This window comes from Belonocnema kinseyi, chromosome 3, assembly GCF_010883055.1.
Source record: "Belonocnema kinseyi isolate 2016_QV_RU_SX_M_011 chromosome 3, B_treatae_v1, whole genome shotgun sequence".
Taxonomy (NCBI): domain Eukaryota; kingdom Metazoa; phylum Arthropoda; class Insecta; order Hymenoptera; family Cynipidae; genus Belonocnema; species Belonocnema kinseyi.
The window spans coordinates 97,103,491-97,119,996 of NC_046659.1; the positions used below are offsets into that span (position 1 = coordinate 97,103,491).

The 16,506-nt window shown below is 34.3% G+C and overlaps 2 protein-coding genes across 8 annotated transcripts in view; one reads left to right on the plus strand and one right to left on the minus strand.

Moving 5' to 3' along the window:
- Positions 1–2,956, minus strand: part of LOC117168687 (D-2-hydroxyglutarate dehydrogenase, mitochondrial) — a 184,699-nt gene extending 181,743 nt beyond the window's left edge. For both annotated transcript variants that reach the window (XM_033354365.1, XM_033354368.1), the window contains exon 1: positions 2,648–2,956. The gene's annotated coding sequence lies outside the window, so the exon portion shown is untranslated. The remainder of the gene's footprint in view (positions 1–2,647) is intronic.
- LOC117168685 (polyhomeotic-proximal chromatin protein-like) lies at positions 504–14,518 on the plus strand. 6 transcript variants are annotated; one of them, XM_033354360.1, is made up of 14 exons: positions 504–756; positions 3,570–4,113; positions 4,403–4,621; positions 4,712–4,993; positions 5,087–5,291; positions 5,405–5,637; positions 5,945–6,398; positions 8,855–9,042; positions 9,130–9,424; positions 9,518–9,772; positions 11,976–12,080; positions 12,167–12,308; positions 13,528–13,708; positions 13,803–14,518. In XM_033354360.1, the coding sequence occupies exons 2-14, from the start codon at positions 3,673–3,675 to the stop codon at positions 14,031–14,033; spliced, it is 3,231 nt and encodes a 1,076-aa protein (XP_033210251.1). In that variant the 5' UTR covers positions 504–756; positions 3,570–3,672; the 3' UTR covers positions 14,034–14,518. The 6 variants fall into 6 exon arrangements, with proteins under 6 accessions (XP_033210251.1, XP_033210250.1, XP_033210253.1 ...); XM_033354359.1 differs by having other exon boundaries at positions 505–756; positions 9,515–9,772; XM_033354362.1 differs by having other exon boundaries at positions 505–756; positions 4,412–4,621; positions 9,515–9,772.
- The last annotated feature ends 1,988 nt before the right edge of the window (positions 14,519–16,506 follow it).

A 16,506-nucleotide genomic window follows, 5' to 3' on the forward strand; every position in this document is an offset into this window, starting at 1 on the left:
CAGACTACTCCAAGGAACCACGGTGGTCAAATAATGTCCTTGCTATTCGATTCTAGATTCCGGAATTTCGATCTGGATTCCAGATGACCACATCCCGAAGATCAGAAGGAATGCAGGGCACCCTAGCTGATCGGTACATCATTGCACGTTGTGGAAGCTATGCTGAAAATTCTGCCGCTGGACTATAGCTGCTCACGAACAAGAAACCCAGGGGGGAATCATCCTTGCTATTTGTACGCGTGTTGGGTCGTAACGATTGAATGCCTTCTCTTTGATGTGTTAGTACCGTTAGCTTGAAGCAGGCATGCGCCCGTAAAGCCCCCCATACCCGAAGGCTCCGCCTTTCTAGACGCCGACGATACCTCTGGGATTTGTCGACATCTGACCAATCGTATCCCCCGGTTACCCAGCACTAAGGCGAGGGGAGAAAGGACAAGGGGTGTATGTTCCTCGTAGAGGGAACAGACTTCGTGGACGCTCGAAGGGGCGCGGCAAGGGGACTTCGTGCAGCCGAGTGGGAACAGAACAGCAGACAACGAGTACGACTACGAATGCTGACAGAACCTCAGGACTACGTCGATTTCCCGTCACAGTGTCATTTACCAATTGCAAAAAATTTTCTCCGAGCTTTCGAAGAAGCCAGTATTGCAACCGATACTTCCATCGACGAAAACGTTCGCGTACGTGCAGTGCAGTGGTGAATTGTGATCTTGGTGTAATTCAAAACGTGCCTAGGTGTGACTGCGCAGACGCAATGTGAGTATTCGTTTGATTGCAAGCGACCATGAGAAATATACTGTGCCGTCATGGCACGGGAGTTCACTTCGCTGTTCAGGGATGTACTACTATAATGTGTATGGTGGAGAAAGCGGCATCAGAGACCGAAGTGTGTTCTTTTTATTTCCCTAGAGCGCCTGTAACGAAAGTTTTCGAGCCGTTTGAGCTTACATGTCAGAAGGACGTAGGGACGTATCCCTCGGTATATCGCGCCCCTCGGTTTCACGTAGGTATATATATGTACCATCGCGTTTCGGGAGAGCCGCGTGCTATTATGATCATTATTATTATTATTTACATTATGGCGAGGTCCATGTTGCGAGACGGCCGCTCGGCTCCCCCCAGTCTTCACCTCCCCTTCTCTATTTTCTCTCCCCTCACTATCTCTTTCAGCGATCCACCGTCCCCTTTCATACATTTGAACCGGTCTTCACCAGAGGGTCCCCTACCCTCAACGCTCTACTAATTATGGTGGTTTCGACGTGGACGACATTTTGTTTTGTGCCGTTTCAAGATGGAACGCCAGCAGTTTTCACCGGATTCGAAATCAGTCCACCGATCCCTGACGTCACTTTTGTATGCTATAGCCGTGCATAGAGAGCCTCGGGTTCCATTCGACGTCTCTAGTTTTGAGTTGAACATTCTTTTATTTTAATGTCTGCTGACGCCATGACCTCCACTCGAGCTGCATTTCTCATTTTCATCTAAATTATGCCCTTGGTATATTATCTCTTTAAATATTGATTCTTCATTCTCGGAATATCGGGTATTGAAAACGAGATTCAAAACATTGATTAATAACACATACTTTTTTCAACGTACTATCATTCGTAGCGTCGTATCACATATCACCTTGCAATGATCGTTTTGTACAACAAGCTATCTTCCTCACACGAATACAATCAAGTTGAAACCTTCGCTCTTTAAAGGGGCTAGCTCACAAGCCTCAATGATTTCTCTCATCGCTTTAAAACTGTTTCTCACGTTAAATTCCTTCCTTAATTTTCCGCTAATGTTTACACCAAGTAGAGGAATAATTCGGTATGTGGTGATGATAATTCAGCATATTTTTTAAACATTGGAGTATATTTTATACTACGTGTATTTAATATAGAAAGCTAGCAGATATGGATCGAGACTGAGCACCACTGTACGGACAATACCGGATGAATTTCTCGCCAGAGTTTCTCCCTATTTCCCGGATTCGACCCCATGCGCTAGGCTCCTTCTCTCAATTAATATTTCCCTTTTTCTCGCCAAAGAGCGTCCCTGCCTGTATTCATGGGGCTGCTCGTGTAGAGATAAACAAGGACAAACAATGCGTCGGGATTGTGACTCATCAGAGTTTCTCAACTTGATTACAAAAGGCCTTTATTAGCCCCCCTAGGCCCCCTTTGAACTGGATGACTTCCAAACTTTGGGAGCAAAAGTTTCGACAATCACAAATCCAGAAACCCCAGAGTCAGGACTACTCTTCCCAACATCATTCGAAACTTCGGAAACCCTTTGTCCCATGCCTCACGTACAATGCCTGCAGAACTAATTACGTCAAAATTTACTATGCCTTTTCGAATTTGAAGCTTATTTACTCATTATAACATCAATTCTGTCCAAATCTAGCTAATTTCGAGTCGACTTTCTTCTAAAAACTAAAAAAATGCTAACGACAAGAAACTTGTGTTTGCGACCCAAGATAACCTTTGGAGTCTCGTTAAGACTTATCATAATATAAGTTCTGTTTTGTTGAGTATAAGTACTTTCTACTTCACTAAAGTAGCGATATTCGAAATCGTATTCGCATTAAAGAGACTTAAAGTGTGAGGTATTTATAGGTTAGGTTCACATCTTTGTACCAGTTTCTTTAACTCACCTTGAAATATCAAATCCTTTTCAAGCCAGCTGATTCCACAGTATAATCTAATCACAAATATCGCATTACACTACTTCAGCACATAATACTTGAGACATGTAAATCAATTTCACCGGAGCACAAAATTGGCACTAATGTCGATACCACATGTATACATGAACTGAATAACCAGAGAGGTTATCTCCAATCGCAATAAACAATGTTGCATAATGGAATTCTTTTAAGAGTTTTATGGGCCAGTTACAGTACTGGTGTCTAATGGAATATTATATGCAGTTTTCTTGAGACTAAAAATATTCGCATGAGTGCATGACAACAATTCAAAGTTTACTAACCTCAACAAGAAACAATTTCGGACACAGCGACGTCTAATTTTTACATGCGTCTTTTTTTTAATATACGGGAAGCCATTCTTTACAACCTGTCAGATTCTTCTTTAGGCAACAATTTTTAATTGTTAAATTTTTAGCATTTCAAATACATGTTTTTTGTCATGAGGGCGATGAAAGCATCATTTGAAGCGTTTTAAGCCATATTTATAGGTTAGGTAAATGTTTTTTCTTTAATTGTAGATCATTTTTGCTTTGTTCATAAATAATTGATTACGTAGTGTTGAATGCCATACTTTTCCATTCAAAAATTATTTTATGAATAAAAGAAAATGAAAAAAACAGAATAAGATTGGACAAAAATAATAAAAAATTTCTGGATATTAACTTGAATTATTGGAATTATTGGAAACATTAGTTTGAGAAATAAAAAACTTGAACCTACAAACGAAGTCGATAGGAGCCGCAATAATTGTCGAGAATTTTTTAAATCACAAAATCGTTGACTAAAACAGCAATCAAATAAAAACAAACATAAATCAAAGTTTCAAAACACTGACAATAATTACATTATTCTTAAATGTATTTTTCAGGTAGACTAGAAGAATCGTGTAACTCGAAAAAAATGTTTCCAGCTCCGAAAAGGTACCTCTAGCAATGTGATATAAATAATAAGAGAAGTTAGAATATTTAACTATGACGGACGTTAAACAAATGGAGATTTCTCAATCTCAACCCCAACAACAACAGCAACAACCTCAACAGCAACAGATGATGATCGTGACGCACGAAATGCAACAACAAAACGTACAACAACAACAGCAGCAGCAACATGTTCAACAGCAACAGGTCCAACAACAACATCAGGTTCAGCAACAAGTTCAACAACAACAGCAAACCCAACAAGTGCAGCAACAGCAACAAGTGCAGCAACAGGTACACCAGCAGCAGCAAGTCCAGCAACAACAGCAACAAATGCAGGTACAGCAACAGCAAGTTCAACAGCAGCAGCAAATGCAAGTTCAGCAGCAGCAGCAAAACCAACAACAACAACAACAGGCAAATGGACAACACAATGTCGTGCCCACGCAGGTTCAAGTTCAACCCCAAGTTGCAGCGATCATGCCCCAACAACAGGTAAGGTCATCCTTTATATTTTTTATTAAATTATTATTTGCCTTGGTTCACTTCAAACGATTAAAAACAGGGTGCCCAGCGACATAGAAAAGTTTTCAAAAAGACAGGGAAATTCTATAAAATTAACGGGAAAAAAGTAATAAAAAGCTAGATAATGTATACTTTGATTATCGCTCGACAACCTGAAATCTCGAGAGAGGCTGATGGGTACAAGAAGAGAACTAGTAATAAATATTAAAGCTATTACTAGTCATTATCATGTACCCTTAATTTTCTAACACAAAATTAGCAACAGCAGCAAGCTGTTTCGATGACTCTCTCTGGCCAGCAGGGTGGAACAACAATTACAACAATGGCTGCTCATCCACAGGCAGTTCAAGTCATTCAGCAACCCCTCCAAAGTCAGGCATACCACTTGCAACAACTTTACAACACCCAAGGGACGCCTTTAATCATGCCAGGAAATTTAGCGCTTCATCCTGCTGGTATTAATCCATCATCTATCCAGGTAAGCGTAAATCTCTTGATTAAATTTAGCTTAACAATTGCATTTTTACACGATATTTGATGCAACTACAATCCTCAAACTCTTTAACAGGTTATAACAGCTGGTAAACCCTTCCAAACGGGAACTCAGTTAACTCCTCACATGTTAACAACCGCCTCAAATCCTGGCCAGGGTGGTGGCCATCCCGGCACGCAAGGAGCCAAGGTCCAAGGATTCCTAACCGGATATCTACCCGTACCTACTTCCACAAACCCAGGCGGTGGACAAACAGTCGTATTTGGTCACCATGGCGTCCTAGGATCGCCGCAACCTCCGTCCATGCAACAACAGCAGCAACAACAATCGAACAATAAGCAGGATCAAGTACAAAAAGTAAGTCTTTACACTCGCAACGATTGTTCTTTATCTTTCAAAATAATTTTAATATCTAAACAACTTTTTAAACATGTTCCTGATACTTTTCAGTACACCACTTGCACAGCGGGAACGCAGTCTGGTGGAAGAGGTGGCAGCATGCAATTCGCACCCTGGCAGTTTGCACCGCAAGTTGCTTGGGCGGGATTGCAACCTCAGACTCTCTTGACTGCAGCTCCGAACCAAATATTTATCAGAGGCCCCACGCAGCAGGATATGTACATTCAAAGTCCACAGCCGATCCAAGCACACAATGGTTTGTATTAAAGTTAATCTACTGTCAACTTTATATTTTGATTTTAAATTGTAATTTTGATTTCATTTTATAATTCCTAGTTTCTTGGATCAATAAAAGCGGGTTTATTTCAGCTTTGGCCACTCAGCAGCAAATTCAAGGTATGCAGCAAATCGCTAATGCAGGTGGAAAGCCGAGGGTGATGGACATCCAGCAGCAGCAACAACAGCAGGGAAAACAGAGCTCGGTCGGACAGCGACCACTGAGTATTCTACCTTCCTCGTTGCAAGGAGTGCAAGGTGCCAATATTCGTCCAGCGAGTTCCGTTTCGACCCAGACTGTTCATGGTGTACAGACCACGGTACTTGTACGAATTATTCATATTTTACACAGCGACATTTTTGACAGAAGTTCTCTCAAGATGTAACCAAGTTTCTTGCAACAAGGAAAATGTGATCATTCTTAATTCAAAGTTTCTTGATACCTTTTGGACTAGTTTTAGCACTAAAATTTTATTAATATATTACATTTTGAGAAACTCATTTGAATTTGTGTTTTCGGACTATAATAAAGTTGATTACACGTGGCACGAGAGGGACCGGTGAATATCGCACTTTTTTTGTTTTGTAATATACGAAAATGTAGAGAACCGTATTCGGTCTTTTTTCATTCAGAGCAAAGGAGGTGGCGGTGCTGGTAAAGGCCGTGGTAAGCCAGTGGTTCGCACAAGTCCCGGTCCAAATGCTACCACAGCAACGTCAAAAACAGATGCAGCAAATCAAACTAAATCCAATGTACATCATGCTACCATGATAATGCAACAGCAACCCGCAGTGAGCAATAGTGGCAACAATAACAAAATACTTATTACCACGAATACTTCTGTTGCTACTTCTGCGCAACCACCTGGCTCACCCATGTCCAATGTTGACAAGCAAAATTTCGGGACTCAAAACAAAACAGTAATGCAATCACCACAGCAACCACAGCAGCAATTACAACAAATGCAACAGCAACACCAACAGGTCTTCATTCAACAGATGCAACATATCCAGCAACAGCAACTCCAGCAGCAGTATCAACAGCAGCAGTCAGCCCAGCAACAAATTCAGCCTAAACCAATGATGGGTAAGAGTATCTTAAAGCAAATATATATCGATACCTTCATGCAATTGGGCGAAAAAACTTTGCACAGGCATAAATGGAGTTGATTTAGAGTTGCAGAATATCAACCTTGTGCTAAAAATAACTAGCCCACTCGATTCTACGTTCAAAATCATTAAAGAACTATGTTATATGTGGTCACTTTCTTTTCCCAGTTAGTTTAAAAAAAAAAATTATAGTTTATTTATTTTTGCCAATATACGCTGCAGATATAAGTGGAATTCTAGAAGTGCTACTAGGAATGAATTTTGGCCCCTGCATGGAGCTTTAAAGTGGCTACAACTCTAAATCGGGTTCAGATAGGCCCCAAGACAACTCTACTTTTTGAGTTGGCCCCTAATTTTAGTAATTTTGACTCTGGAATTGTAAATTACTAAGAATTATTTTGAATTCTCCGAATTCCTTGAATTTTTTTTTTAATTCATTGAATCCTTCCGAATTCTTTGCATTTTCCAATTTTCGGCAGTCCTTTGAATTCCCCGAAAGCAAATAATTGGACTTATTCAAGGAATTCAAAGTCCTTTAAACTAATGCAAGGGAAATGCACTGAATTCAGGGTATTTTCAAGGTTCCAAGGAAGTTAAAAAATTTTAAAAGAATTTGAAATAGTTTAACATCATTCAAACAAATTCGAAAGGATTAAAAGAGCTCAAAGCAGGGTGGCCGCTTTAATGAAAGAAAAAAATTCCCAAACATTTCCCGGTTCACAAACATTATTTATTGTCAATGACACAAAATTTTTTTAAATATATCATTTTAAGCAATTTTAAGCTGAAAACATTAAAAAAAACACGATTATGTTTTTTTTTTTTCATAAACTGAACACGTCTTAAATTATCAGATAAATTATTTTTATTTGGAATATATAAAAAAAACTTCAAAATGCTAAAAATATGTGAGTTTTATTATTAAATTTTACTTCTAACCTATTTTTTTTAACAATATATTGAAATTATAAACCAGTTTCACGATTGCTGCGACATTTACCTTAGGCTGTTTTGTATTTTTTCAACTTTTATATTATTATTGAATTTTATCAGAACTTTTGAATACCTTTTAAAATGATTCAAATTTTTCCTACATTTTTTTTAAACCTCTTGCTAAATTAGACAAATTTCCATAAAATCTTCCGCATTTATTTTTGAAAACTTTGTAAATGTGTCTAAATCTTTTTAAATATTCTTTTAAAATTAATTTTTCAAAATAATAAATCATTTGCAATTTTTCGAGGAATCCTAAGAAAATGTTTTTTCACTAATTTGAAGCCTTTTACAATTCTTAAACAACTTCTAAATTTCTTGTTGAAAATCTGCAAAGATTTATGTTCTGTTTTAAATTAGGCCGTGGGTTATTTGCCCCGAAATTTCGGTACGCATTGCAGGATTTTGTCGATACATGTAGACACACTCGTTTCAATTGTTTGGAATCATTTAACATTTTTAATTAATTTTGAATCTGTTCCAAACTTCTAAATATCTCTTAAACTTAAACTAATTTTTGCTAAGAATAATATGTGTTCAATTTTTACTTTAGCTTTTTAGCTTTTTTGTTTAGTTTCGAATATTTTATTTATAATTACTGGTTTTAAACAAATAGTCATATATTTCTGAATATTAAGTAATTTATCTTTTCCGTAATTAAAAAATTTCAAATTGAATGGTTTAAAAATGGAATATTTTAGACTGAAAAAAATATTTAAATTTTAATAAAAGCCTTTAACTATAAATATATTATTTTGAAGTTATTTACAAATTGAAAATAGTTAATAAAGTTGCAATCTGTTCAATTTTTAAAGTTAAAATCTGGAAATTCTTAAATTTTGAACTGATACCGAATCGTCTTTTGTAAAATCAATTATTATTTAATTCTTAATTCTTAAGGTACAGTTAAGTTTTCAATATCATTAGTTAATTTATATTCACAGTGGATCAACTAAAAACGTTTTTTTTAATCAAAAATCTTAAATTTCAAACGCTTCTAATTTTCGATTAGTCTTTAAAACTGCATTTTAAAATCCTTTAAAATAAAATGTACGCTTAAAAATTAAAACAATTTAACTTAATTCTTTAAAAAACGGCTGAAGTCAAACTTGGACATATTTTCTGTCTAAAAATGTCTACAATTGCCGATCAAAAAATAAATTAACTGTCATTTCCTGGGTTTTTCTGGTCCAGCGGAAACCCTGCCAAAGATATTTAAAATTATCATAAATTGTATACTAAACCAGAGTGTTAATTACTAAAGTTGCCCGATGCCGTAGTTTTTGCCGCATGTTGCGTATTATAACGAGGGGCCAACTCAGAAAGCAAAGTTTTAACATTGAGGTATCGAATATTTTCATTGGAAACGTATCGACTTGAGACTAATTACTCGACTCTTGGAATTGGAATGATCAGAAAGGTTGTTTCGATTTTTTCCAGCGGGAATGGCCTTGCAACAGCAACAACAACAACAACAGCAGCATCAGCAGCAGCAGCAAAACGTCGTTCTTGGAGGAGAGCGTCCGATAATGCCCGTGGTGTCCATGGGAGGCGTTGGAGTTACGACCCTGCAGATGAATCAAGTTCAACAATCACCGATGGCAACTGTACAACAATTGCAATTACCGGTATGATGACGAATCTACTTTTATTCTTAATAGAATCATTTCCGAACCCTATAAGTGGTGGTTTTCCAACAATCCTTCTTTCTTCAGCAAACGATAAATACGGCTATGATGACGAATCAAATAGTAAATGGAGGTACTCAAGTGCAAACGATGTCGATGTTGGCTCAGTCTACAGAACAAACTCAGCAACAAGCACCTCAACAACAGGACAACTCTCAAATGATGGTTACATCCCCGGAACGCAATCAACAAGATTCGAGTATCCTAATATCCCAGCTGAACGCTCCTGCTCCTGTTCCTGCGGATGATGCTTCAAAGTCCGCCCCTAAAAAGAATGATGCTTCAGTTACTGAAGAAACAGCCACTGCTATGGATACATCTGGTGAGATATCATTTTAAACCTTGAAATCATTGATGGATTCTTTTCTGATAAAGTCTGCAGTTGCTAAGAATAAGGTTCTCTCTATTCCAGAAGCAGATCAAAGCAAACCTGGTACGAAAGAAGACTGCGATAATTCAGGGACAAAGGTTGATGAGAAATTGTCTAACAATCCTTTGGCCAATCTTGCAAGTGCTGTGAATTCCTTTACGAATGGAATAATCGGCAGTGAGGAACCTCCAGCTCCGATATCTTTACCGATGAACGTTAATAGCAAACAAGCACCACTTAAGGCGATGGTAAAGCCTCAAGTTCTAACTCATGTGATCGAAGGATTTGTTATACAAGAAGGTAAGTTGAAAATATAAAGTAGATATAATTTAAGACATGAGAATGAAAACTGTACCAGAACCAACAATGAAAATTTACAGAATGAACAGAAAAAGTTCTGTGCGGTCGATTTTCATATACCATAACATTTTTATAAAATTATAGAAGCATATATTCTCCAAGAACTCTGCATTAAATATTTGAAAATACTAGGAAAAATTGTTTATTGTGTGTGGGGGGAGGCAAAATGGTTATTATCGAAAAGAACTAAGCCTAAACTTCAGAATAAAAGTCAGAATTATCACACTGCATAGGAATACAGGGTACATAATTCTCACTGGCTTTCAAAAGTTAAAAGAAAATTGTAACTGAAGTCATTCAGCTTGAAGCCTTCCGAATCTGGATTTAAAATATTTCTTTCTGACCTGTTAAACTTGTCAACTAGGATTATTTTCAGATGATTAAGTTTATAATTTACATTAATTTTGAACTTCAGGAGATTAATCTTTAACATTTTAAACTTAAAAATATGCTTGAAATTTAAGACTGTATAATTTTAATATGAAATTATTAATTTTTCAGCCATTCAAACTTTATAACCCAAAATGCTTTTGAAACAAAGGAAATATGTAATTTTTCAACAAAATAGAGGAATAAACTCTGTTAAATAAAATTATTATCAATTCAATCTTAAATTCAATATGAAAATCTTTTTAAATTCCTAAGATTTCAAGTCGAAATGCATATTGCATTTTCAATCCTAAGACGAATTTTTAACAAAAGACTTTAGCTTTCATGTTAAATAGTGCAATTGTTTAGTGAACAGTTAAATTTTACATCCGAAATATTCATTTTCAATAAAATAGTTGAATTAAAAAAATAATATTGTTCGACCAAACAGTTAAAGTTTCAACTTTCAAAGATGATTTTTAAACCAGATAAGTTTAAGAAAATTCATCTTTATCTAAATAGTGAAATTTTCAAGTAAAAAATACTATTTTTAAAAAAGCAAATGGAACAGTGAAAGTTAAAAGTTGAATTTTTAACAAAGAAAGATGAATTTTTTAGAACAGTTCAATTTTCAACAAAAAAAGTTAATTTTCAACTTTTGCACTATAAAACAAATGTTCTATTTTCAATCCATAAAGACGAATTTTCTGTCCAAACATGAGTTCAACAAAACAATCGAATTTTGGACCATATAAGATGAATTTTGAACAAAATTATTGGATTGTACACCAAATAGACGAATTTTTTGGAAGACAGTTGAATGATCAGCCTAAAAAATAGAATTTCCTTCAAATCGATTATTTTATACCAAGAAAAAGGATTTTTTAAACAAGCAGTTGAATTTTAAAAAATTAACAAAACAGTCGAATTTACTCACAAATAGTTGGACTTCCAATCAAAATATTCAATTTTTTAACAAAATGGATGCATTTTTAACTAAATAGTTACATTTATATGGTTATAGATGGTAATAGTTGGGTTCTATAATTTTTTTTAAACCGGAAAAAATGAGAAATTCTTTTTTAAAGCGGGGGCAATAGAAAAAAAGGGTGAAGACTTTAATTGAATTTAAAAATAATCGATTTCAAACGTTTTCGACTTGAAAATGTCGAAGCATGTAATTTAAAAAAACTAAAACTTTGAATACGCAATTTGTAAAATTATAACTATATACAGATTCACGGATTTATACATTTTTAATTTCAAGCGCTATTAACTAAAAACGTTCTCAGAATGTAGCTTTAATGGGAAATTATTCCATTTTTAATGTTCGCAATTAAAATGGTACAAGTGTTCTGGTTTTTCATCTCAATTTTACAAGTTTCATTGTAATTAAAATTGAAACTAAGAATAGCGAACTTTTGAGAAAAACCGAAAAAAGTTGATTAATTCCATTTTTCATCAAAAAGTCGATTAGTCGCAAAAGTCGAAGTCTCAAAAAGCCGCATTTTTTCCAAAAAGTCAAAAAATTCGTAAGGTCTAAGCATTAAAAATTAGTTCTATACCACAAGATAAGAATTTGATTCAAAATTGTGGAAGTATGTGGCGATTATTTTAGTTTTCGAGATGTAGTTTTTTAATTGGTGTGGAATGGAAATACCAAATGGTGCTTATCCAGTTGTCAATCTCTTGTCTTGAATTATTTTACTGTATCGTTTGATTAATTTTTTATTGAAATAAACTCCAAAAATGAATATATTCATATCATTTAAAGCTTCAGAGCCCTTCGCTATCAACCGGTCGTCTATGAATGGTTCCTTGAGTCAAGAGACGAACGCCAGTCGAAATAATGATAAAGATGGCTACGAAGAGCCTCCAAGTAAGGATAAAAAATTATATAAAAATGTTGTTCATAAAATAACATATCATTTATGGAGGATAATAATCAATTTTCTTGTCTTTTAGAAAAGAAACACGCGTCGAATTATCCCAATGACGAAAATGCGGAAAATATGCCGACCGGCAAGTGCGAAACTTGCGGAAAGCAACTTGACGATCAGAAGTTCAAAAAAGACAAACGATTTTGCTCATCGATATGTGCAAAGAGGTATGTTATGTTTTTTCTTTTAATTTCGTCGTTTCTTATAAAAATGTATTCAGGGCTGCTTCAGAATTCTCATTTTTAAATTCACTGATTTTTCTAGACTAATTTCTGTAAACTTGGAAACCAAGATAAATATTATACAAACCTTTTGTGCAAAATATAAAAATAGATTGTAAATGCAAGGTTCAGTATCAGGTTCAAACATTTTTTTAAATAGGACAATTTTCAAACTTGGGCGCTTCTTATTTTTCAGATCTAAATTTGATACTTTCAGAAATTCGATTTTCAAATCCGAAAATACGAAGTTTTTAAATTGAAACTGTTTTTAAACTCGAATGCTTTACATTTTTTAAGATTTGAGATTTAAAAAGCTTTCAAAATAAATGGGGTTTAAATTGGAAAGCTCTCAAACATGAAAATAACTTCTAAGGAATTCTTCGCCATAGAAGACTATGTTTGCATGTTAAGTTTTTCAGGTTTTTTTAAAAGTATCCCTTCCTCACCGAGTGAGTCACGCTTACCCTGAAAGGGATATAGCTACAATAATTATTTTGTATTTAAAATATCGTGGGTTTTCAGACTGGAAAAATTTTTTAAATGCGAATATTTTGATCTAATTTTTGAGTTTCAAGCTCAATACTATAAAATAATTTAATTTTTAATTCTGTTAATTCGCAGTTTTCAAATGAAGTATGTTTTGAAAATTAAGGGCATTAAATTTTGTAGATTTGAGGAAAGCTTTCATTTTCGAAATATTTTAAACTGGAAAATCGGAAACTACTTATTTTGGGAAAATCAATTTTAAATGATACTTTTTATTTGAATACAACTTATAAATACACACATATTTTCTTTTTAAGTTGAAGCAATATGACGGCTATATTTCCTGAAAACTTGTTTGAAATTTAAAAAACACGTTGAGCCTTTTTTCATAAATGAGGTGACATATGTTTGATTTGTTGGACAAGTTGTTACTATCAAATGTGTATCCCTTTCGAATGAATAATTTCTAACAATTTGTTTAAAGCCTACTTTGATAATGGCTCTTTTAATATCAATGGTCTCAATTCCTAACTTTCTGGTACTGTTTACATTCCTTCATCGAGGCATTCAAACTCTTGAAATAATATTAGCTCTAAAATATTACTGATTGTGAGTAAATTGCAAAAATGAAAAAAAAAAAGTAAAACACTAATTCTCGAAATTGTCTCTTTCGTTTCAGTAAAAAGCGGGAAATTCGGGAACGCGAGGCTGGAGAAAAACAATGGACGGAAATGGAAATCGACGCGAAGAACAGCGAAATGGATGCGATGAAAAAAAATGGAGAGGACAAGTCGTTAACTACGAGCACAACTCCGAACTTGGACGATTCAATTCCAAAAATAAATCCTGTAAAATGGACGGTAAGGAAGACTTATTGAAAGGCCACTAATAGTGCTTAAGATTCGATTGTTTCAAGGAAATTTTAAAAACTAATCGCTTTCGTGATTATTACAGGTGAACGAGGTATGTGATTTCATTAGGAATTTACCTGGCTGTGCGGATTACGCGGAAGACTTTGCTATTCAAGAAATCGACGGACAGGCCTTGATGCTACTCAAAGAGGATCATCTGATGTCAGCAATGAGCATCAAATTGGGCCCGGCTCTTAAAATAGTCGCGAAAATCGACTCGATGAGGATCGACTCGATGTCTAGCACCAGCCCCGTCTCCAGCAACAACGTTTAAACTTTCAAATATGGGACTGTGCAAAAACTGTGATGAATCTTGAAGATTTATGGTTCAAACGTTATAAAAACGCGGCAGGGTTGGAGAATGTACAATTGTTAATAGTGTTAATAATCGAAAATTGAAGTTCAAAGCTTTGTAATTAGATATATTCGCTTAGCATTTCTTTTTCTTTTTTTGGACTGTAATCGCACTCTTTCAATAGAAACCAATTTCGAGCTAAGATGAGCGAACATATCTTGTATTTCAAATTCGAGGTTACTTGTCCGATCGACTGTTGTCGAGAGAAAAGTTCAAAGCACTTGGCAAATTCTATTTTATATGCATAGCTGTGTATTGCAAACACTGTCAAGTCAGTAACGTAACGTGTGCGTCAGATTTTTCGAACTGAGAGAACTGAGTCTAAGTCTACTTTGTAAGTAGATGTAAGTGTACATACTATAATGTGTAAGATGTTTATTTAAATACAGATTTTATAGAGTACACGTTTATATATGATAGTGAATCTACCTTTTCTCGTGATCTATCTCTACTGGCAAATATGACGGTGTCGACATTTTTTTTTTTAGTATAGATGAAGTCTCCATCGAATGATAGATTTTAGAGTTATTTGAATAGTTTCAGAAGTAGAAACAAAGACCTGTCTTCGGGGTCTTGTAAATTCTCGTCAATAGGGACGTAAAGACGTATGATACGTGTGAGATTTTAAGAGAAAAGAGCCGAATATTCCTACCCTTTGTATCTAAATTGCGCGATAATTCATCCAAGATTTCACTCATTTTGTATAAGACTCACTGGAATTTTTCCATTGTACATAAAACGAAAAATACGATATGCAAATTCATCATTTTTATAAGCATTACGCTCAGGATCTACCGTTTTTCTATGCTCCTTTACACATCTGCATATGCCGCAATAAATATTTCTGTTCTTTTCTATATGAATCTAAGTTTCTACATTATTACAAGGCGAGGCTAATCCAAGTATAAATCATAGTTGAATACGAATAGGATTTTTTTTGTAATTTTTGTCTGCTATCCCACTAATATTTCGAAATGAAAATTAAAATAATCTCTGGGGCCCTTTTTAAAAAATGTCGATTTTAGTTTTAATTAATATAACATGCAAAAATTTGCTCAAAAATATATGGTAAATGTTTCCTAACATTTTCTTTCATTAAATTTTTTCTACGGTTGTCTGCCATGCGACTAATATTTAAAGATGAAAATTAAAATAATCGATGATTCGAAGTCGATTTTTGTATTTTAAATAATTCAAAATGCAAGTTACCCTAAGATAGAGTAAATCTTGCCAAACATTTTTTTCAACTGGATTTTTTCATTGATTGATGCATGATAAATGTTGCCTGAAATCGTTTTCTTTTTATTTATTGTGTTATTTTGACAATAAAAATAGTCTATCGGGGACTTTTTTATTTAAAATATTTTTAAACGCAAATGTTGTCTAACATTCTCTTTGACTAGATTTGTTCATTTGTTGTGATTTTCTGACATCCCTCGAATATTTCAAGACGAAAATATAAAAAATCGTTGGACATTTTTTGAAAATACATCAATTTTAGTTTTAAATCATTTGAAATTTTAAAGTTTCTCTAAGAAGACGTAGTAAATGCTGCCTAAATTTAAAAATTTATTATGGTTGTCATCCCACTCATATTTGAAGATTAAAATTAAAATAATTGGTTGGGCCCTTTTTGAAAAAAGTTGATTTTTGCAATTTAAATAATTTGAAATACAAAATCCCTAAGATGTGCTAAATGTTGCGTAACATTTTTTTTCACTAGATTTTCGATAGATTTAGGTTTTATGCCATTCCAATAATATTTCAAGATAAAAATCAAAATAATCGTTGGGCCCTTGTTGAAAAATGTCGATTTGTGCTTGACTTGATGCCTAAATTTGTTTACTTAAAATTTTTAATTTATTATGTTCTGTTGATATCCTATGAATACTTAAACACAACATTTAAAAAAAATCGACAGTCCTCTTTAGAAAAAGTCGATTTTTCTATTGAGATAATTTGAAATTTACAAATTTCCTTAAAAAGATACAGTAGAAGTTTATGGTTCTCTGCCATCCTACAAAAATTGCAAGACAAGAATGAAAAAAAATCGATCAAGCTCTTTTTTTGAAAAAGACGATTTTTGGATGATATTTCAATCGAATTGCAAACATTTTTCCTAAAACGCAAAATAGTTTATTATTGTAACATATTTTACCACTGAGTTTTCTTATATCTTGTGAATATTTAAAGATGAAAATTAAATCATCAAATGGGCCATTTTTGAAGACAATCAATTTCGAATCCGTTCAATCCAAAAAACTATTTGTTCAAAAAATGACCAGATTGATTATTTAATTTTCGCCTTAAATTGTTCGTGGAATGACAGAAAAACATATTCAATAATAGATACCAGTAAAAAAACATTAGTCATAATTTATTACATATTTTT

Bases quoted from the DNA above. Each gene is read 5' to 3' on its own strand.
- LOC117168685 (XM_033354359.1), top strand. From the start codon at position 3,673: ATGACGGACGTTAAACAAATGGAGATTTCTCAATCTCAACCCCAACAA. The intron at 4,114-4,402 runs GTAAGGTCATCC...ACACAAAATTAG, and splicing joins CGATCATGCCCCAACAACAG to CAACAGCAGCAAGCTGTTTC. The intron at 12,081-12,166 runs GTAAGGATAAAA...CTTGTCTTTTAG, and splicing joins TGGCTACGAAGAGCCTCCAA to AAAAGAAACACGCGTCGAAT.